This window comes from Halichoeres trimaculatus, unplaced genomic scaffold (assembly GCF_033239565.1).
Source record: "Halichoeres trimaculatus isolate MK-OKI-2021-1 unplaced genomic scaffold, fHalTri1.1 fHalTri1_scaffold_6, whole genome shotgun sequence".
Classification (NCBI taxonomy): domain Eukaryota; kingdom Metazoa; phylum Chordata; class Actinopteri; order Labriformes; family Labridae; genus Halichoeres; species Halichoeres trimaculatus.
This window is the reverse complement of record NW_027437184.1, coordinates 3,663,510-3,685,819: the sequence shown is the minus strand read 5'-3', so window position 1 is coordinate 3,685,819 and position 22,310 is coordinate 3,663,510. Positions and strand designations below refer to the sequence as shown.

Here is a 22,310-nt window from a genome sequence, read left to right as displayed (position 1 = left end):
ACTCAGTAAAACTGTGCATGTGTGTGCTAGTCACTTCACGGCCGACTGCTTTTCCAACTTTGGACAGTCCAACAGAGGGCTAGCCAATAGACTGGTCCTGAATCCAGGCGCATTACCAACCATCCTCCAACAAACCTGGGACCCTGGAAATGTGAGTATTTTAAATGCTGTGTGCTGTGGAGCAGATGGAAGAGCTTTTCCTCAGTGTCCCCCCTGTCTCTGTGTTAGCTACAGGATGCTAACTTTAGCTGCAGTTAGCCTGTTGTTTTAGCCTGTAATGTTACGGTAAACGAGCTTCTCTGTTTTCTAAACATTGTGCACTTGGAGCTCGTGGCGCCGCTCTCAGTGACGTGGAAGAGCGGGGCGGTATCAGCGTTGGCTCATTTACATATGAAGGCCACGCCCACTAAATCAGAGCGTTCTGAACAGAGGGGCTATGAGAGCCTGGAAACAATGCTGCTGTGCTTGATTTATTGGCTTTTTGGACCAAAACATGTTACTACCATTTCATGAAGACATCAATGATCCAGATTAAACTGCAGAAAAGGAGCAGAATATGGGACCTTTAAGAAGTTTCCTGCGACATTTGACTTCCCCATCATCTGAATGAAACATATGATGGTGTTTGTCTCTTCCTTCTTCCATTTAATGCAGGTAGTCTTGCTATTCCTGAGTTTTAGAGCTCAATTGTTGCCGTGATCTCAGCTCTTTGATGAAAACACAGTTAGGATGGGACGTTTGATTTCTGGTGCCAAAAGATGCAGTTTGTTTTCTCTGCGGTGCATTTTCATGCTGCAGAAAGTTCCTCCGAATGAGGCTATGAGGGCTAAATCGAGTGACAGATTGTGACAAAGTATTAGAGTATTCATGGGTCTGACTCGGGAGCATGTGTTTGATAAGCTGCAGGCCTTGTGCACGTCACAGGACAGCAGAACTGAGCAGCGTGGTGGAGGAATTAAGCCCTGTGGGTGAAGGGGAGGGTCAGCAGAGATTAGCAGCCTCTAACTGGGCCTTTCCTGGACTCGGAGGGATTAAAGGGCTAGCATTAGCGTAGCACTACAGTTTCCTAAACTGCACAGGGAGGTAGATAGTGAGCTAACGCTAGCATGGGCCCAACTCTTTGATGTGGAGGCAGGGTTTGGATGACAACTGAGTTCGAGGAAGCTCAACTCTCTTTGAGATGAATGAAGGATTGATTTTACCACAGATAAAGATAACGGTTCGGGCTGCACGCCTTATTTAGACACAAACACATGAAGAACAGGGAAAAGTCAAGCTGAAAGGTGTGTGGTCAGGATTAATTGCACAAACTAGAAACATCCTGACAAATCCAGGACAGACAGGAAGTACCACGAAATGATTGAGAGGACACTCAGCAGTTACAACCACTGTTTCATGACTGTGATCGATGACATGAAGTCTGACCTTTCGTTAATGATGTTTCCCCGGCATGATGACACAACGATGACTCCTGCCGTAGTCGCCATGATGGCGTGGATGGAGGACACCAGTCTGAGAAAGAGACACACAAACATAACAACATCATGTGAGGTGATGGAGAGGATTCACTGATGAAGATTAGTTCATCGCACTTTGTGGTGATGGAGCATCATGACTGTTGGCATCAGCGCGAACAGGAGATGGACAGGAGCCGTTTGGCGAGGCCTGACAGTGATGGGATGAGCTGTGATGGAGACAGATATTCATGTTTCCTTTCACGATGAATTACTGCAACTCTCACTGGGCTGAGGCCAACTTTGTGCAAACTGCTTCTCTGCTTATTTCAGCTGCACACACAAGATACTTTTTTTTCCCTTTGACATCAAAAATAAATGTTAAGACGTCTGGAGAATAATCAGAATAATCAGAGATATTTTTTTTTAAATAGCCAGGTTAGCAAATTGGAGGCCGACCATTTAACGGCGTTGATGACGTTTGACTTTTGGCTGATCGTCTTCATTATCAATCTGACAAAAGGTACGGTTTATTGACTTTTACAATTTTTGGGGTGCTGATTTTCAGATTTTTGTGATTTTAATTTCTCTTTTACCACCAGGTTATGCAAAAAAGCTGAATGATGATGATTATGTCTACAGACTAAATCATATTTCCTCAAAAATGCACACCACATGTGAGTCAGTTTTTAGGATTTGTTTAGGGCAGGGATCTCAAATTCGTGCCATGGAGGGCCAAGAGGCTGCAGGTTTTCTTTCCAACCAAAAACTCCACCAACTGATTTCACTGATTGCCTCACCTTCAAGCAGAAAGCAGGGACTAACCAGTGAAATCAGCTGGCAGAGTTTTTGGTTGGAAAGAAAATCTGCAGACTCTCTGCCCTCCATGGCACAAGTTTGAGACCCCTGGTTTAGGGGATATGACATCTCGACTTTTGTCCTACCCAGATGATAAACAAAAACTAAAATAAGAATGAAAATTTGAGGAAAAAAAATATTTTTGAACAAAAATAAATAAATCACCATTTAAAAGTATTAAACCCAAAAAATCCTGATTCTTCTTTTTCTTCCTTTGGCGCAAATCGCATCACCAGCTGGGAATAAAGAAACTACAATCCCAAACAAAGAAAGGGGGCTTTTCCCTCCCACATTTTGAATGATATTATTGAGCTTTTGATATAAGATAAATGTGAACCTGGTTAGCTGTTAAATAAGTAAAAGACAAACCCAGATGGTTACAGATAGAGGTTGAAATTTGTGGCGTGTTGACCCAATGGTTTGGTCTGCTTAGTCCAAAAATACTGCAACAGGGTCTTTAACTTAAGGGGTCAATTGGTGGTTTGATCTATCCTAATAAAGGACAGATATACTCAATCTAAAAGGAAACAGTGTGTAACTATAAACTTATTGTGTTTTGTTTATTAATTTATTTTATTTTATTTTTTCTTGCCATTGTTGTTTTATTTCTTTGCTTTGTTTAAGTCTAAGTCCCTCACTTTGTAGGTTAAATATATGATTCTATGTAGGATATGGGGAACTGGATTTGTTTAGTGATTCCATGTTGAAAAAAAATAATAAAAATGTTGAATATATAAAAAATATCAGATTCAGATTTTTTCTCCCACCCTTACTAAATTCTGTTTTTTTTTAATCACTGACTTTATATACATAGATGTGGCCTCTGTGATGTCATCCATTTGTTTCTGATGTAGAGTTTTGAAGCCCATCGTCAACAGCAGCCACACTGAAAATGCTGAACTTAACCTAGCTTTGTTTGAGTTTAGATGAGGTCAAAACTTGAGCCTTCGGTCTCTCTGTAGACAACAACAGGCGGACCACTCCTACACCTGTCAGTCAAATCATCCATGCCCTTATATGGGTAAAACTTGTAAGTTTAAAAACTTTGAAAACAACAAATTCTAAAAAAAAAACTTCACCACGTACAGTTCCTGTCAATAAAAATATTAGCTGCTCTGACCAAAATAATTTTTGTGAGCCAGGCTGTAAACATGTTTGCTTTTGCTGTAAATTATATTTGGGAATTTCTACAGTGAGCCTCAAGTGGACACTTGAAGAACTGCATTTCTGTCTTTCTTTTTTTCTTCCACATGGGCTTCATTTTTCAAGGCCCAAGGTTGCCACTTGGTTTTCACTCACTTGTCCTGAAAACAAAAATTGCTGTTATTTCTAAATTTAAAAATCAGTATATTTATTCACATCAGTTTTTGCTTTCTGAAATGAAAGGTCCACATTCTAATTTTTGACATAGATTTTGATATGTGTAGAAAATGCTGATAATTTTAGAGAGATCGGTTATTGAGCTCACAAACTACAAACATTCAGTGTCGATGTTGACTCTGAAAGACCAGTATTGGTTAGCCCCTGAAGCCAATGTTTGCTAAACAAACACGGTGGTAGTAACTGTTAAGCATGCTAAGCCTGTTAGCATCTGAACTGCTATACCTAAACTAAATACAGACAGAATGACGGTTAACCATCGTCTCTTGTTTTATCATCAGAGTATTTATGTTTTACGCGTCAGTTAGGGATCATTTGATAGGAGACGTCCTGACGGTCTATTAGAGTCTGTCTTTTCAGTGAGAATCAGCTTCATCTCAATACAAGGAGACCTGAAGAATAACACCCAGTTTCCTTATTGATATCAAAGTTACACACAGATTCAACCAGGTGCTGTTATAAATAGCCACACAGCAAAAAGTAGGGCCAAAAAGCTGAGCAGAGAGAGGTTAAAAATAAACATTAAACAAAGACACACAGTTGGAACAGCCCTCGCCAGAAAAATGATCCACATTAAGAAGAATAATGAAGAACTTGATAAAATAGATATTATTTTTTACATTTGTTGTGTTTTACTGTAAATGTTGATTCATCCCCTGATGAGTGAGACACCGCTTATCGTACCACTGATCCAATTTGTTTGACCTACAAGTTGTTTCAGACAAAAACTCTAAGGGGATTTAAAGCCAGACTTTAGTGTTTCTACGGAAGCAGATTTTGTTATTTATTCATCTATTGGATTAGGACTTAAGCTCTTATTCATCAAGAGAAGAGAGGGAAGAGAGACGGAGTGAAAGCAATCAACTGCAGGGACAAGTGCGTATCATCGTTTGTGTGAGTTTATTGTTTGAGAGGACTGAAAGGAAGAAGAAGAAGCGGAACAAATGTCGAAAAGTAGTTGAAAATATGAGTTCTGTCTTGAACCAGCCGCTCTGAACTCTCTAGATCGATCTAGGTCAAGTTTTTCAAAGTGTCCCTTCAGGTGAGCCACTACAGCAGACTGACCTACAAGTTCATTGCACCATCATGGGATTAGCAGTGCCTGGCCTCCTCTTTCCTCGTCTATAAACAGACCTGTGACATAGGAGAACTTGGTACATCTCTATTTTGAAATGCCAGTGTGTGAAGTGGCATAAGACCCACATAACATTCATAGGTGTTGCATTTTTAGAGAATGCTTACGAGCTATGAACTTTTGACATCTAATAAAAAGTCTCTCAGTGATTTAAGACTGTTTGAAGAACTGTGTTGACTGACTTTTCTGTCATTTTATTGAAGAAAACTTGAGAAGTATTCAGCTCACAGTGAGACCGATGTGGCTCCAGCTTCAAAAGTGGCAGTTTGTGTCGAGGTTTCTTATTATATCACCGATTTGTTTAAACCATGAATGGTAGCTTTAGCTCAGACAAGCTTCCTCCTTGGCTGTTTCCCAACTTGGCAGCGCTGCCAGTAAGCTGCTTTAAAATCAGGAAAAACATGTAATTCATTCCCCAATGTTCGCTGCAGCCCCGAGAGACAGTGGCCTCTGAAAACAGCCCTGCATTCAAACGTTTCAACTGCTTTCAGCACCTTTGGGTCGGCTGTGCATCGCCGCCCCCTCATCACCACCTACAGCCATGAAAAGAGAACATGAGTTACCTTGAGAGATTACATCTGGTGCCACAATTACTCAGCTCTTATTCATTACAGATGAGGGGATGTGTAGGTGCAGGAAAATATCCTGAATTTGGTCTCACACCAGGATCTGTATCTTATGAGAACAACACATATCAGAGTAGATGACAGCTTCCCTATTATTAGAGCAACTCCAAGAATTTAATCATATTTGCACAAATCCCTCCATAAGGCGGGACTGGAGCTCCACTTTCCCAAATAGAAAAAGGATTATGAAAGGAACCACGGGCCAAAAGTCAAGACGGAAATACAATCATCTCCTGCACAATTCTTTAACACAATACATGTCAGATGGATGATGAAGGTCAAATGGTCTTTTCACAATGCATGTTGGGAAACAAGTTGGAGATCTTTGAAATCTGGTTGGATGTTAAATGAGGATCAATAATGTAATACCTGCTGCTCCTGTAGCTGATTAAAGGTGTTGAAGGAGGAAACGTCAGCCCTAAGTGCTTTGACTGATGACTTTCTGTTGAGTGAACGAAGCTAAGTTAGCATGTGTTGACAAATGCCGAGTCTTATGTCTCTCAACTTGTTCAATTTCGCAATCTTAGCCAAGACTCTTTGATAAAAGAGACTTTTAGTCTTGATGAAATGTTTCTTGTTAAGTAGAAAAAACTAGGAAGAATATTTGAATTTGCAATAAATAAAGTGACGAAAGCCCCGTTTCCACCAAGCAGTCCGGTTTAAATCAGTATGGTTTGGAAACAGTTAAGCCTGGTCCTGTTTCCTCAACCAACCATACAGGCCCTGTGTAAGCCAGATGCCGATAGCCTCATCAGTTAATCCCTGAAATAAAACCAACGAAGAAGAAAATACGACATGGTTAACAAAGAGCAACAATGGAGCAATTTGCTTTCTTTGTGTTTTCCATGTGGCCCTTTGTTAAAAAGTGCAATCAAGTTTTGTTTCCGAGAAGGCTGTGTGCAAAGTGAGGAATCTTTTGACCAATCAATGGACAGCAGAGTTGTAGCTCCACCTTCTGGGAACAGGGAGGTTTAGGGTCCCAAAAAGTGGATCGACTCGTCTTGGTTATTTGGGGATCTGTCCCAGGATTAGTCAGTGGAAATGCCATAAAATGTGTGCCGTACCGAGACGAACCAAACTGAACTTCTTGGTGGAAACAGGGCCTAAGTAGTCAAAGGGTGAAGCCACCCATAGGGTTTGGGTAACAAATTTCAAAGATTTGTGGAATCACATCCATGTGTGCATTTTGGTTCTGCTTGCAGAAAGAGAAATGTTTGATAAAAATAAAGTTAAAGGATAAGTTCGGTTAAGTTAAGTACGTTTGTCCCTCAAAGAAAGGAGTCAGTTCTCCAGACATGAGTTTTTGGACGATTAATGCAGTTTTAGGAGCTGCGCTGTCTATGCCCCGATGGATCCCATTATACGGACGTACACTGCACGATTTTGGATCTAAATATCTCCCAAAGCACTGCTTGGATCAGGAAAGCCTTCTGGGTGAGTATTTTGTTCTACTTCATTCTATAAACAATGTAAAAACTGTATAAACCGAACTTATCCTTTAAAACCATTCTTGACTGCTTGCCTTCAGAGTCTAAATGTCCCAACAATAAGAGGAGGCTAACTTTTAATCTTGTTATATTCATTACTTTGTTGACTCCCCTAAAATCACAGAGTTGGAATCAAAGATTGTTAAGAACTGGAACTGATGAATAGTACTACTGATGAATCGATGCATCGAAATATTTCCTCGCCCAATTCAATATCGATTCAGCAAATCCTCTGAACTGATTCATCTCCTGGCAAGAGAAGGGGACTGCGTGTGTTTTTTGCGTTGTGTGGACGAGGGCCACGAGAGACCAAACAACAAAAAAATGGCAGCCAAAGCAGCAGCAGCATAAAGCTTGATCCTTCAGCTTTAAAGTCTGATATTTGGGTTGTTTTATTGCTCCAAAAGGTGAGGTGACATACCACATATGTTCACATGGGGCATAAAAATCGATAATCGAAGCATTTAAATCAATATCAAATCGAATCGTAAGGTTCTTAGCAATACCTAGCCCTAGAAAGGGCATTGATAAAATGTAAATGATATCCAACCCTGGTCACTTGTTGGCTCCTACAGAGGAGTGACGCCAAATGAAGGCAAAAAATCCCAGTATTAGAAATGCTGACTCATCTTAACTTTAGATCAGGCTAGAAACAGATGAAGGGCTGATAAGTCAACTCATATGCCCCTAGTAATGGTGATATAACAACCACAGAATTTCTCAAATGAACACATTATGAAAAACTTAACCCCTATATACAAGTTTTATTTTGCTCTGGAATAATGAATTTTAGGATAGGTGTTGATGAGGTTTCTTAGCTTTTAAATCCAGCCTTAAAGGGGCTGAACAGTCACTGTCACGAACTGTCATGTTAGCCTACAGATACGTCCTAGCACCAGGCTGCTAGTAGGGCTACACATAGCCGACTACTGATGTACGGTACAAACTTATGTTTGCTTGTTGTCACATTTTAAAAACAGTAACTGTGCTGATAAATACCTTACCTCGTCGCGTTGTATTTGGTACAAATTTGACTTGAACAAAGAAAATTTGTTTCAAAACAAACACACGCCTGGTTGAAAGTCAGGTCTTCACGACAGTGTGTGTAAGACTCTGGGCCAGAAGGTGGCACTGCAGTCCAATCAAAACAGATCCTTCTCATAGTATCTTAATGTGAGGACCCCAGGAGCTGTAATTTTTAGCATTTCCAGAATGGCTTCATTTTTAAGCTGTCATTTTTTGATCAATACGTCTGTAGTCTTAGATTGAAGTTTCTATTTTGACCTCAAACCACAGCATCAAAAAGTCCCTACAACATGCATTTGGTAGCATTTGATTGAAGCATAAAACAATCAAATATGATTGTTGTGTTCATCCAAGGGACTTGAAAAATTAACCTTCGTAATTACTGAATTAAACCAGCTGGACCTTCAGAGGTCTGTTATAATACTCCATCAATAAAAACACATCTGATCCCAAAAGGACTACACAAGATCTAATCTACTAGGTTGTGTATGGGGTGTTAATTGGACCTCATCATAATACGTTTAAAAAGGGAGCTACTGGTGACGAAAGCACACCACCTGATCAGGGTGTACAGCCATGGATCTGCTCTGGTGTTGCGACGTGTTGTCACAAAGCCAAAATTCTCCAGCCAGTAAAACTGGACCAAACCCAGATCTGAAAAACGTCACATCTTTCTGACCCAGCCTGATTACAGTGCCGGGTCAGGTCTTTGTTAACAGGGACTTAACGGGATCAAGAATTCCCCTAGTGCATAAAAAGTGCCCCTGGTCCTCTGCTTCTCAATAAGCACAAGTTTTACAAGGCTAATAAAGCCGGCCGTCTCTTTTCTAACACCTCCAGCGGCGTGTTGCAAATCCTAAAGTTCAGAAACAAAGAGTGTAATTGTGGAGTTTCCTGCATGAACCTGCTGCCACCTCACACCGATCTCCATGGGAATGCGGCCACGAAACGGGCAATAGCAAGGCAATGAAGGCCATGTGACCAGCAAGTCCTGAAACGATAGGCCTGAGCTGAAAAAGACTAACTGGCCTCTCTCTTTCCCCTGCAAACTCACACTCACTCACACATTTACCCCCACGCATCGCTGCCTTCCAGGCTGTATGGTCCCATACTCCATCACAAGACCCAGATTTTACACAGCCTACTCATTGTTTGTCCGCCAATAACCCTCCTCTCCCTCTCAGTGTGGATGAAAGGTTGAGGTTGACGGGGTGAGGAGCGTGCAGAGTGGAAAAAAGGGAAGAATGCCTCACTGCCTTGTTCGGCAATGTTGTCTTTTCTTTCCTGCTGTGTCAGGCCAGTGAACAACCTCAGCTTCCTTTTCACTACAGGCAAATCTTCCTCTGACTGTTTCGTTTTACACGCACCACTCGCTCCTTCATGTCCTGTCACACACACAGCGTCTGACAGCCACGAGAGGTGGGCTTTTCTGCTCCTTCAGTAAATGGGCTACATAATCTGTAGATCCACTGGTGCAGCAGCAGCAGAGCGGAGGGGGAAAAGTGGCTGCAGAGGCAAAAAAAAGCAAACGGGGTAAAGTGCATTTCGTGGCAAGAAGGAACTCTCGCTCCGCCCTCTGCCTCTTCTTATCACAACCACTCAATCGCACAAATGGATGCAGCTGCATCACTAACTGCACTGTTCCCTAACCACTTCGCTGGTCATGAATAAACAGTTAATCAATTAGACAGGAGGAGGAAATGTGTGGGGATGCTTCTGCTCATCGATTCTCCTCGCATAGGAACTTTGTAAATTTGTGTGGTAAAATTATAAAATTGATTTGGATTGAATTGAAAACAGGATTTTTTAAAAGACTTTTTGGCTCACTTTTGGAAATCAATTCAACAGCATTCAGCTCTTTCTCTGTGTGCCGAAAAAACAGATGTTTCCCAAACAAAGATGAAGAATATCAGCATTTAAATGTGTACTTTTTAAAACTTTATGCTCTGAAAAAATAAAACATTCAATGATGTGTAGTGAGTGTGTGCATTATGGGTAAATAAAGGAGTAAAAACCACAGTCTGTAGCCTCTGTGACATCACCCATCTGTTTATTAAACAGTGAAATGAAGCCAATCTACAGAGGCAACCATATTGGATATGACGCAGGCTTTGACTTTTCTTTCTAACAGCGTGAGCTGAGCTGTGTCTCTGATTGGACAATCAAATAATAATATCTAATACCTTCTAAACTACTGAGTTAAAAAAAAATTCACCTCCCGAAATAAGCGTTTTTTTTAAACCAGGCAGTAAATATGTTTTTTAATGCAGTAAAAGTCTGTTTTGTTTTTATTTAGTGGGGTTTCCATTTTTTCAGCAGCTAGCCACAAGTAGATTCTTGATGAATAGCAACTTTTTGCACTTCTGCATAGGCTTCATTTTTCTAAACCAGATGTTACCCCTTGAGTACAACTGATAAATATGAAATCTTCCAATTTATGTTTGTTTTTATCATGTGCTTATATGCTGAGGTGTTTGGAGTGAGGTAGAAATGACCTTTTTCCCCCTCTCTTCTCCCGATGTTGTTTTTTTTCTATCTATTGCATAAGCTGGCAAGCTCCTAGGTTCATCTCATTTCTGTGTTTCCCCATGTTTGTTTTCTTAAATGTCTTGAAAGGGATGTAACTAAAATGAAATTTCCCCTCAGGAACCAATAAAGTATTCTGGTTCTGGTTCTGATTTTCTCTGATGCATGTGTGTTAGGGCTGGACAATTAATCGGATTTTAATCGTGATTTCAATTTTTTTTTGTAAATTCCCACACTGACTGATGAAATTGCAGAAAGACAAAATTTTTCTTACTTGCCACTAGAGCCGGGCCGATTAATCAACATCGGCCAAAATGTAGCCGATTAAAAAAAATTTTTTGCTCCACGGAGATTTCTGTTCTACTTGCCACTAGACGATTCAGACCATCCTTACATATGAAACTGATCTTATATTCCTCCAGGACGGTCTGACAACCAGGCATTGTTGCTTTTTGCTCTGAGACCTAAAACTCAGGACACTTTATTGGTTGTTTAAGTTAAAACATAAAGATTTTATTGTTTCACATGTTTTGTTCAATGATTTTCAAAAAAATAAGATTGGGACATTGTCAGTTACAAAAAATAAAAATTGGTATACGCAGGTCAGGCTTTCTAAAGATCAGCTACTTGCCATCAGCGCCACAGCACTCTAGATACTCTAATAGACTTAATAAATCCACAACTCAATGTAAACTTCTGGATCTGCAGCAGGGCTGAATGATTTGGGAAAATAATCTGATTGCATTTGTTTGGACCAATATTGCAATTTAGCATGCAATTTTTTATTTTTTTAAATGTATTTATATTATATTATATTATATTATATTATATTATATTATTTTATTTATTTATTCATTTATTTATTTATTTATATATATATTATTATTTTCCCTTTTTTTTTGGGGGGGGGGGGGGGGGGGGGGGATCTTCTCCATTATTCACTTAACTCAAGCAATAAATCACCCTATAATTGGACAAACATGACAAAGGATACTGTCAACATATAAACATGCTGTTTGCCAGGCAGACATGTTGTGATGAAATGAGATGAATTGATGCATGAATTGATACGAATAGCATATTATTTAACTATTATAATTACAGTAGAAGCAACAGTTACAGGTCCTATCTTCCCTCCAGGTCTGTGTGCATGAAACTCTTTTTTTCTTTTTATTAAGTGCAGCATTTACGATTTGAAAATTGCTTCCTGTTACACTGGGATGTCAGTTTTAATTTGATTAATTGCTCAGCCCTAATCTGCAGGGCTTGTTTGCATGCCTTAGCCTGTGCTGCATGTGTGTGTCTCTGCTCTGCTCGCTGTCACAGCTCTAATAAAGCCCTGGCATAACATAACGTGCCTGATTCTTAGTTTGACAAATACTTATGATTTGTCTAGTTCCTTTGTTGTTTCATAACACTTAATGTCACTTTCAGATAAAGAGCACTTTTGTTTTAGTTTTGGCCTGTGGACTTTGATGCTTTGAAATTTTGGCAAAGTGGTACTAAAAGAGAAAATGGCCTTGTTCTTATTATGGCACTGTATCAAAGAAGGCACCAATTTAATTTTTATTTTTATTTATTATCCTTTGAATTTGAATTTGAATTATCTTCGAATATTTCTGAGCATTTCTTGAGCTATCATCCGGACTTAACATCTTATTCTCTCTGAACTTATGTCAGCAAAGAAACAGGAAGTGTTTATCTGGTGGTCACTTTAGCTAACCAGGAAGCACATGCAGAAGATCTAATGCATTCATATCCGTCTTTACATTTCTGCCGTGCTGCTGTATTAAAGCAAACAGTGACTGTGGCCTTCAGACTATCAGGCTTAGAGGCTGCACGAGGCCATGTCGAGCATTATAATCCCTTGTGAAGTCAAGTGTTGTTCTTTAAAGTAGGGTAAAGTCGTCCCTGTACTACAGGAGACTATCAGCTGATTTAAAATGTGAGCATTTTTGGTGCTAAGCTGTGGTTTCTCAGGCTCTGCCCTGCTTTCACAGTTCACTGTTATTTTGGTGAGGTATAAGCAAATCAGGAGAAAAGCCTTTTTTTCCTGCCTCCCAACAACTGCTTTTGAGTGGATTATCTTTTTCTGTGCTGACAGGGGATTATCCTCACCTCTTTTTAGCTTTGTTATGTTATTTACAAACCCGCCATTGAAAAGTTCCTCCATTACACAGCGTCCAAGTCCACTGTGTCACAGCAGAACGGACGAATTAGTTATCCAAAACAGAAACTAGAGTAACATCTTTGTTAAAGCCTGTTTTGTGTCCCTGACTGAAGTAGATCTGAAAGCATGAAAACAAAGCGTCAGAGAGAAGATGGGAGCAGATTCACATCAGTGACCACGATGTTCAGGGCTGCTACACATCAGATTAAGCTGTTTAGGTTTATACCATGGAAAGTGTCCTGAGGGGCTAAGATTCTGCATGTAACCAGCTTAATCAGTCATACAAAACAGCCATAACATCACCAGAACATCTTAAAGTAAAATGGAAAAAGCTTTCTGTGGTCCTCAAATTCTGAAGTTGACGTCATCCCACAGTTTTTACGCTTTGAAGAAGAGAATGTTTTTACTTACACAAACCAACTCCCACAACCTTTATTTTGTTTTGTTTTGTTTTGTTTTTTAAAAAGACAGTACATCTCTGGAATTGGACATAAGGGCCGTTTTCGAATTTGCATACTATACTAGCAGCGCGTACTGATTCGACCAAAATGTAGTATGCAGTATGCAAAAAATACCCGGATGACGTACTGAATCAGGAAAATTCCACAGTATGCATCAGACCAGTCTGTCTCGCCTACTGTTACCCACAATGCAACGCGCCTGGTCCCATATCAGAAGTGAAAATGGCAGAGAGCGGAGCAACAACAACCGGAGTAGCAGAGGAATATAAACGTAGGAGCCATTTCTTTTTTTATCTCTATTTTTTATCCTCATCATCTCCACCACTGAAAGTAAATATAAAATCTCTCTGGCAAAATATTTGCAGATAAGTTACTCCTGGTTTTTTTATTTTGTACATTTTCAATAAAGTTTTTTTGGGGAAAAAAAGTCAGCCGTAGCCAACTTCCGTTTTCTTCCAACTGAAAACCAGCGTAGCATACTACGAAATTAACCCAACTGAACAGTCATACTACATACTGCTTATGAAAGTAGTATGTAGTAGGCGAATTCAAAAACAGCTAAGGTGTTTTCCAACCAGAGGATCCTGGAACTTTTGGTGTCCTGTAAAATGTTCCCAGCAGCAACATGGTTCCTGTGCTACAATGTTTGCATTTTCACTACAAGAAGAAGACTGGGGTAGAATACGCAGATCAGGCCAATAGCCACGTTTACATGGACCCAAATATTCCGCTATTTGCTCAAACGAAAAGAATTTACCCTTTGTATACACCTCATTCTAAAAGAAAAGTGCCAATCAGAATGGACATTTAATCGGTTTCACAGGGGTGGGATATTTCTTTCCCCAAACCGATTGAGGTATCATGTATCCACTCAAACGGAAAGTTGTCAGGGTACGTTCTTTCAGCACATGCTCAGATATCACGTAAGACGCAACTAGAGACGTTCCTTAACTTTAAAAATGGCGGCGAGCCGTCAGCACTGGACTGCTGCGGAAAGTTTGTTTTTGATCCAAACTTTGAAAGAAATGAACATAATTTCAAGACTGGACGGACGACAAACTTGCAATACGGAGTATTGCAACACCGCGATAGACAAACGGTGGTCCTCCAGCTTTGATAAATCTTGTGATGTTTACGTTTTTCTGCGCATGCCCCATTGACTATTCTGTTTGATTACAGCAGCACATGTAGACCAGAGATTGGAATATTCCTTTCCATGTATACTATTGTTTTCGGAAAAGTCATTCGGAAAGATTCATTCGGAAAGACGGAGAACTCTTCATGTAACCGTGGCTAGTGATGGAGGAAAAAAAGGCTTATTGCAACACGCCACGCTAGTAGAGGGCAGTTAGACAAGCAAAAACCCTGCTCTAGCTGGGTATCCACCGACATGTTCAGCTGAAGGTCTCCAGTTTACAGGGTCGCTCTTCAAACTGGAACACCGGGAGCGGACAGAGACACATTCACACTATCTCAGTACCACCCCACAGATAGGGACTTGATTAAGGGTGATTTTATTGCCCCAGAACTGAATTTAGACCCTTGTTCCAACATTTGAAAAGCAAGGCTAACATTATGTTAGTAAATACACTTGTGCTACTTTGAAAACTTCAAAAGATGAAGATACAAAGTTTGTAAGATGTGCGATCATGCAGATGCAATGTTATGAGAATTCTAGGATCTGTTGTTTTGAAAGCTTTACCTATTATATGCAACACTTTTCTCTAACATTGAATTTATTTAACCTGTTTTTATTTTGTTGTATTCTCATGTGTCACCTCTACCCCCTTTGCAACTTAATCAAATGCATGTTGTCATGTGATTACATCAACATGTCTGTCTTATCTCTCCTCCAAGAAGAAAGGCTTGATTCATGATTTTTGAACAATGATTCAGATGTAACATTGCATGCGAAACACACATAACCTCTAAGCTACTTTAAAAAAAAGAAGCATGTAAAACTAATCAGCTGACCATCAGCTGATCGTGACTCTGGGTTATAGTTGGAATCAATGCATGCAGCAATTCAACATGCAAAAACTTGCACAGGGTAGTGGAGACAAGATACCCTCTTGTGAGGTATCAAAGACGAGGCCTTTGGGTATGAATTTGTCCAGGAAGCTCACTGGTTTGCAGTGAGTATGAACCAAATCAGACACAGGCATGATCCGAGCATGTGACCGCTGCGGTGCTGTTGATACACTACAATTTCTAGGTTGGTTTCAGTGGTGAACATGCAATGTGACATCCCTCACAGGCTTGTGAGAACATCCTCACTGAGATGAGCATTAGGAAATTAGTGGAGGCCTTCTTCTGGAGTCCAGTTCTGTGTTTTCCAGTGCATAGCTAACTCAGCAGTCGGCCCTGACCAGAGCTGAGCAGAGGATTAACAAGAGTGACAGCATACAAATGAGCACTGAACTGAGCAAGGCGCACAGCAGCTCATACATGCACAAACTTTAGCTGTTATAATGACTTGTAATGTTGCATGTGTAGCAACTGGAGTGGCTGCAGGTCTGATCAGATTTACAGAGATGTTGCTTCCAGTGTGAGTACACTTAAGACAGGGGTCTTCAACCTGTGGTTCCTTGTAGCTTTAAAATTTATGATTAAAATAAAAGGGGTTTTTAAATTTTTCTTGCAAAGGGTATTGATGATAACAACACAGCCATTAAGTAAAATCATATTACAACATTTTTTTTTACTAAAAATACATCACCTCTTGAAATAAAGCTTTTAATTTTTTTGTTTGTTTTTTTTTCATTTTTTTTTATAATTTTTTTTTTTTACATTTTTGCAAATCAAGAAAAAAAATCCCCATTTTTTAACATAAAGTATTTTTTTTAATTCTTTACATAAATCCCCATTTTTTGCAATTTTTAGAAAGTTTTTCAATACTTGGAAGTTAAGCAAAATTTTGAAATTTCATTATTTAGTTTAGTTTTTTTTTTTTTTGCAAAATTATAACATTTTGTCAAATTTAATTCTTTTTTTATTTTGCAAATTTTTGAATTTGTTTTTTTAATTTTCAACTTATTGAAACTTCATAAGTTAAGTTTGCGAATTTATTAAAAATAAAAAAACTAAGAAATCACAAAGCACACACAAAAGCTTCTCATTTAGATAATTATTCACCATATTAAACACTTTGTGGTCTTAATGTGAAGATAAAGTAGATTTTATGGCTCCTAAAATGACTTTCATCCAGGTGAGATGAGGAAAAGTGGCTCTTTGGAAAGTTAAGGTTGCAGACCCCTGACTTTAGGCCTCTGGTGTGGGGGGAAAGTCTCTAACTACTTACTGGAAGCTAACTATGTGAAATCATGCATGACAGCAGAACTTTTACTAGTTTTTGCACACAATTTATCTTCTACAGGAAGAGCAAAAAATGCACACAGCTAAGTATGTTGTAGTGGACCTGAAAGGGCCTATTTTGCACATAAGGTTCAATATTTCTTGATATTTTTTTACTTTTGTTAACATTCAGATTAAGATCTCGGACCTTGGACTGTCCAATCAGGTTGGGGGTAGGGAGGCGGGCACCCCTTGATAACCCTGTGGACATGTCCCTGTGCTAGAGTAATTTTACATACAATGAGTCTTTTAAAGGCCATTTAGCTTAGTACACAAACAGAGTTGAAGGTTAACATTTAGAAGCTTGTTTATCATCCCAAAATACGCTTTAATAATTCCCAGGTTTCTTGTAACAATATGTTTCTATAAGGAACTACTTTAAGGATAACTTAGCTTGTTCTGGCAGAGCAAACATGACATCTACTAAGACCAACAGCTTGTTAAAAGACTGCCTTTAAGTTGTAGCCTTTAAAATATTTGAAGCATTTGATGTATGGGACTTTATATATAATTTTGCTCATATTTTCCCGTCTGTTTCAGTATTGTACCACTATAGTTAACACGTGATGCTTTAAATTGTCTTTTATTAACATTTTTAACCAGACTTGACAAGAGCAGTGCCCCTTTAAAAGGATTCATCTTTACCGTTAAACCAAACTGAATACAGGTCAGGTAGCTCACTGAGAGTAAGGTAGCATTTTAAGCTAAAGGAAGATGTTAGGTAGGAATAACTCATCTACGGGCGCTAGTTAGCTCAGCTTTGTTAGTTGAAGTGATGAATGTAGTGAGTTTACCTCTCGCTGACCAGCACCACGTCGGCATCGCTCCAGTGTTTGAACACACACGGCAGGATCCTCCTGAAGGCGAGGAAGAGACCGGGGAAAACTACGGCGCCACAAGCTAGAACTTGCAACATCCTGCCTGTATTTTCCAGTAACCCTACCCGGAGACCTGACTCGCTCCCCTCCGTGGGTTTCTCCCGATTATACGCGACGATGAGGCATTTTAGTGAAGCCGGGGTCGGTGTTTTTTTTCACCGGGAACAGTCCACCATCCACACGCACGCACCGCTGAGGCTCAGCAGCAGCAGCACCACAGTGACGAGCTGAAACAGGGAATCGTGCGGAAGTTACCAAAGGAGACTTTCAGAATAAGAGTCCGGTATCAGAGTGAACGACAGCTCACCATGTAACGAATACTGTGGTACATGGTTGCGCTCTTACTTTGAAGGTTAAAGTTTATTTACCTCACTTTGGAAAAGCTGGACCACGTAAAAATATTGTTTGATAATTTATGTAACGGGCTTGTTTTATAACGATTTCTTGAATCAAAGAAGAAAAAAAATCTGATTTAAAAATAATTCTAAGTATCAATCTAAAATGTCTAAATTTGAAAACAGTTTTTTATTCTTTTCGTTTTGCCACAATTTTGTCTTGTTTTATTTACATTTATCATTTTGTCAATTTTCATCGTTCGTTATAGTTCATTGTTCAGTGCTGATCCTTGTACTTATTTTGTTCTTATGTAATTATGTAAATATTGATATTTTTCTATTTTTTCTACTTTTCTGTGTTTCTTTACATTTCTAATTTCGTATTCTCGTCATTCTTCTATTTTTGTCGTTATTATGTCATTTATTGCACTTGTTCTGTAACCTGCTGAGACAAAAATGAATAATAATAACAAAATAATAATAAAAAAAACCCATGGGGATCAACAAAGAATATTCTATTCTATTCTAATTTTAGTTCTTTCATTAGTTTTATCAAATTAATTGTCTACACTTTACATTATCCATGCCATTTTAACTGTTGGCTTTTCCTTTTAACTCTTTGAGATCAAAAAAGAAAAGAAATGAAAAGAAAGAAAAGAAATGAAAAGAAAATCCTTTTATTGGTCCCCATTTGGGGGAAATTGTTTCATTACTGCAATTTAAATAAAGGACGGAAAAAGTGCAAAATGTAACACTACAGTGAGAGGTAGTGATAAAAACAAACAAAAAAAATTATAATAAAGAATCAACATCTGCGTATTCATGACAAATAAAATACAATAATAAGAGTAGCAAAAATGAGTAAGAAAAAAATGTTCTTTTTTTTTTTTGTTTATTTATTTCTTTTTATCACACTATGGTGTGAGTTTTAATACATTCTTCATCTTCAAGCCATAAACACATATGCATCCATACTTTTACAACCCCAATACCATATGTAGACTGCCAATAAAACCAAAATTCAATGCTTTGCAACTCATTTATAGCATTCATCTATGCTTTAAACAGAAACCATTCAGAGTGTATGTAAATAAATAGATAAATAAGTAAAACTGAGTTTAAATATATTAGCATTTTGGGCAGTACTTTGACAAATTTAATTTGTTTTTAAGACCAAAGACCAGATGGGTCATGCTCTGTTAATCCACAGACTCGTTGTTTTTGTGATCTGAATTATTTTGATCATTTTCTTTCTTTATCTTTTTGATATTTTGACGGTTGGTCTGGTTATAAAATCCCTATGAGGGTGAAACTTAATATAACTATTCACAATTTTATTTTCAGCCTCTTGGGGGCAGAGTATCCCACTGTGAGGACTATAACTGACATTGTATCACCCTACAAAGTTTTTTTTTTTTTCCACCCTGACACAGAGCCACATTATAAGTGATCTGGAGCCAAGCTATTACTGCCCCCTTAGATATTCTTTGGGTGTCACAAACTCTGGTCTCATAGTGGTCTCATTGAGTGACTTTCTTAGCAGTTAAACTAAACATTGACCATGTTGTAAAAGTAGAACAATGGAGTCAAAGATGTCGACTGGTGCCATGGAGCTAAAGTACAGCACAGTTTCCTTTGACTGACTCTTTAAATGTGTAACTGAGGCTATCAGCAGGCGCTGCTGTCACCTGTCAGGGTTTAAGTCAATGGACCCGGCTTCACTGGCATTGTGTCTGATGATTATTTGTTAAAGTGTCTGTGATCAAGATTTCCCATGATTCAATTCTGTAGCTGTGACAGAGGACATCCTGATTGAATTAGCACACTTCACAGTGCTCTCAGTGTCAGGCTGTCTTATCTCAGGTCAACAGAAGCTGGAGTTAAATGTTTCCTACCTGCTTTCATGATTAAAAAAAAAAAATTACAAACTAGAAAAAGGGAGATGTACAAAAGGATATGACAGGTTTCCTTAACCTGTGTTGAGAAGTCATCATTATAACATTAAAAACTCTGTATAAGTCTTTTTTTGCCTGTAAAAGCCAGTAGCCAAAATGAATGTAAAACTTATGTGGAGAAACTCAGAAAAGTTTTAGTCCATCCTTCTTTTTTTCCTTTTTTTTATACCCTCTATGGTACACAAGTGATCCCAGTTGATAAAAAAAATCTTTGGGTGTTTTTTTTTTTCTTAAAATAGCTCAAATAGAAATAATCTAAAAGAATTTTCAAAAAAATATTTTTGATTGTTTTTTGTTTTTTGTTTTTTGTTTTTTTTTTTGTCTTCAGGCAACACTGTACCATAATGTTCAGTAATGAAAAAAAGAGTTATCAATCTATATTTTAACACATTTTTTTCCTAAACACATTAATAATGCTTAATGGCCTAAACAGTTTACACTGTATGCCTTAAAAAGTATAAAAACAAACAAAAAAAATCTATAAGATTTCATGTCTGGTCATTGCCTACAGGAAACACTGAACCATTGAGGAACACCCCATTGAAATGAATGGGTCAAGGAGTCTAAATATATTTTTATCCAACTTCGAAAGACTTCACTTTTGAGGCTTTCAGGAGACTTTTTATTGTGGGAGGATATGAGCCTGTGCTCTGTGAAGAAGGCTCACAAAGTTCACTCCAGTAGACCAGAGTCCAAAGTGTGAGTCTGAGCTACTAAAACTAACATCAAATTGATCTAGGTTTTCATGGTGAATCTGTAATAGTACAGTGTTGCCTTAGGGTAGCATTTGCATTTTTACACGTTTCCTTGAATTCATTAGCAAATAAAGTTAATTAAACTACTAGAAATTAAGCTTTACTTATCTATTAATATGAACGTATTTTTTTCTAGACTGAGAAAAAAAAATATTGGACAGTTTTGAGGAGAGAAATGGCTGGGTTGGTCCTTGCAAGGCCATCTGCAAAAAAGAGATTCTGTTTGACCTCCAGAAGGTCACATGAAAAATGTAAAGACTGCGATTGGTTCCTTAAGGTCTTTTCTCTTTTTTAGAAATATTTCATGGAACTGAAATGAATTGTGTGAGTATAAAAGGCCAAAAATGGGTATGCTGCCCAAAGGCAATGAGGTACCATGGAGGGTTTACACTCTAGTATGCTTTTAAATGTCATAAAAGGTCACACTTTAAATTTCAGCTTGTTATACAACCAGATAAAAACTCCTCAAAGGAGTTTTAAAGATCCAGATATTTTTGTAAATACACACCATTATGGGGCAGAATAAACTAATAGTTTTATTAAATAAACAACTAAAATTACAGCTGCTATCTGAGTATTATGTAACTTGATATCCTCGACTGTTTTTGAAGATCAAATAATTACCATGATGACTTTAAATTCTATATTTGTATATCAGCATGTAGCAATAAAATGACATTCTTATCACTGTTTAAATTTACTCAGTCAGATAATCTGATTACGTAATCTTGATGAATACAATGAAGTCATTGAATACAGTAGCTAATTCAAAGTTATCCTGTACCTTCTTTTATGGATGGTATTTCCCTCTTGAATTTTTAATTATTGATTAAACCGAGGGTTTAGGATGTTGAGATTGAACATTTTTTTATGATTAATTTTTTTTGTCTGTTTTTCAGCTTACTTTTTTCCTGTTTTTCGGAGTAATTTTTTTCTTGAAGTATCGAGAGAGGTTCTCGCGCGAAGTAGCTCGATCCTTCAGGAAAAAAAATTACACCTAAAAACAGGAAGAAAAATTACCACGAGAAACAGCAGGTTGAGGTTCTCACGGGATTTCTAAGTATCTCGATACTTCAGGAAAAAAAAACTACACCTAAAAACAGGAAAAAAGTAATCTGAAAACAGAAAAAAATTACTCATAAAAACAGAAAGAATTATAGCAGTAACAAACCATTAAAAAAAATAATCAGAAAAACAAAATTAATTTACACAAAAAATTAGTTATAAAAACAAAAATAATTATAACAAAAAACAAACCAATATAATAATAATTATAATAACAAAAAACAAACTAATAAAAAAATATTAATCAGAAAAACAAAATTAATTACCACAAAAAAAAAGGAATAAATTACTCTGAAAAACCTGTTTTTTTTTTTTCTTCAAGTGAATGCAATACGCTTCCATAGGATTCAGAGTTCAGTTTAAAGCTTATAAATTTTCCATGACTAACGTTGAAGTATAAAAGTTCACCTCTGATAAGTTTCATTTTACTTAAACAACAACCTGACCAGCCCAATCAGGCACATTGCTAAAATGTTTCCTTATTGTTTCAGAAGTGGGAGCTTAAGTTTCCATTTCTTTCAGAGCACAGTGGACATTGAACTGTACGACACGACAGAAGCATGCTAACATGAACTCAGAAACTTAAGCAGGAGTTGCATTTCCCAGTAAAATGTGAAGGATGTGGGATCGCCAGTTTTATGACAGGCAGAGGTTAGTATGACTTCCCATCAAACCATCCTTTGAAAGACCCCGTGTCAAAGATAACTGTCTGCTCGCGCTCATGGGATGAAAGGTGTGGTGAACAAACACGACTCTTTGCATCCTGTATGTTGTCAGACAATCAAATGTTGACACAGGCCATGACCCCTGAGGATCAACATTTAAAAACAGGTTTAAGGTAAAGA

General features: G+C 38.1%; 1 protein-coding gene across 1 annotated transcript in view; it reads right to left on the bottom strand.

The window, feature by feature from the left end:
• tlcd3a (TLC domain containing 3A) overlaps positions 1-17,578 on the bottom strand; it is a 35,961-nt gene extending 18,383 nt beyond the window's left edge. The window contains exons 1-2 of the mRNA XM_074671458.1: positions 17,272-17,578; positions 1,426-1,512 (exon numbers count right to left, since the gene is read on the bottom strand). Coding sequence (XP_074527559.1) covers positions 1,426-1,512; positions 17,272-17,393 — 209 coding nt within the window. The 5' untranslated portion in view covers positions 17,394-17,578. The remainder of the gene's footprint in view (positions 1-1,425; positions 1,513-17,271) is intronic.
• Between the last annotated feature and the right edge of the window lie 4,732 nt (positions 17,579-22,310).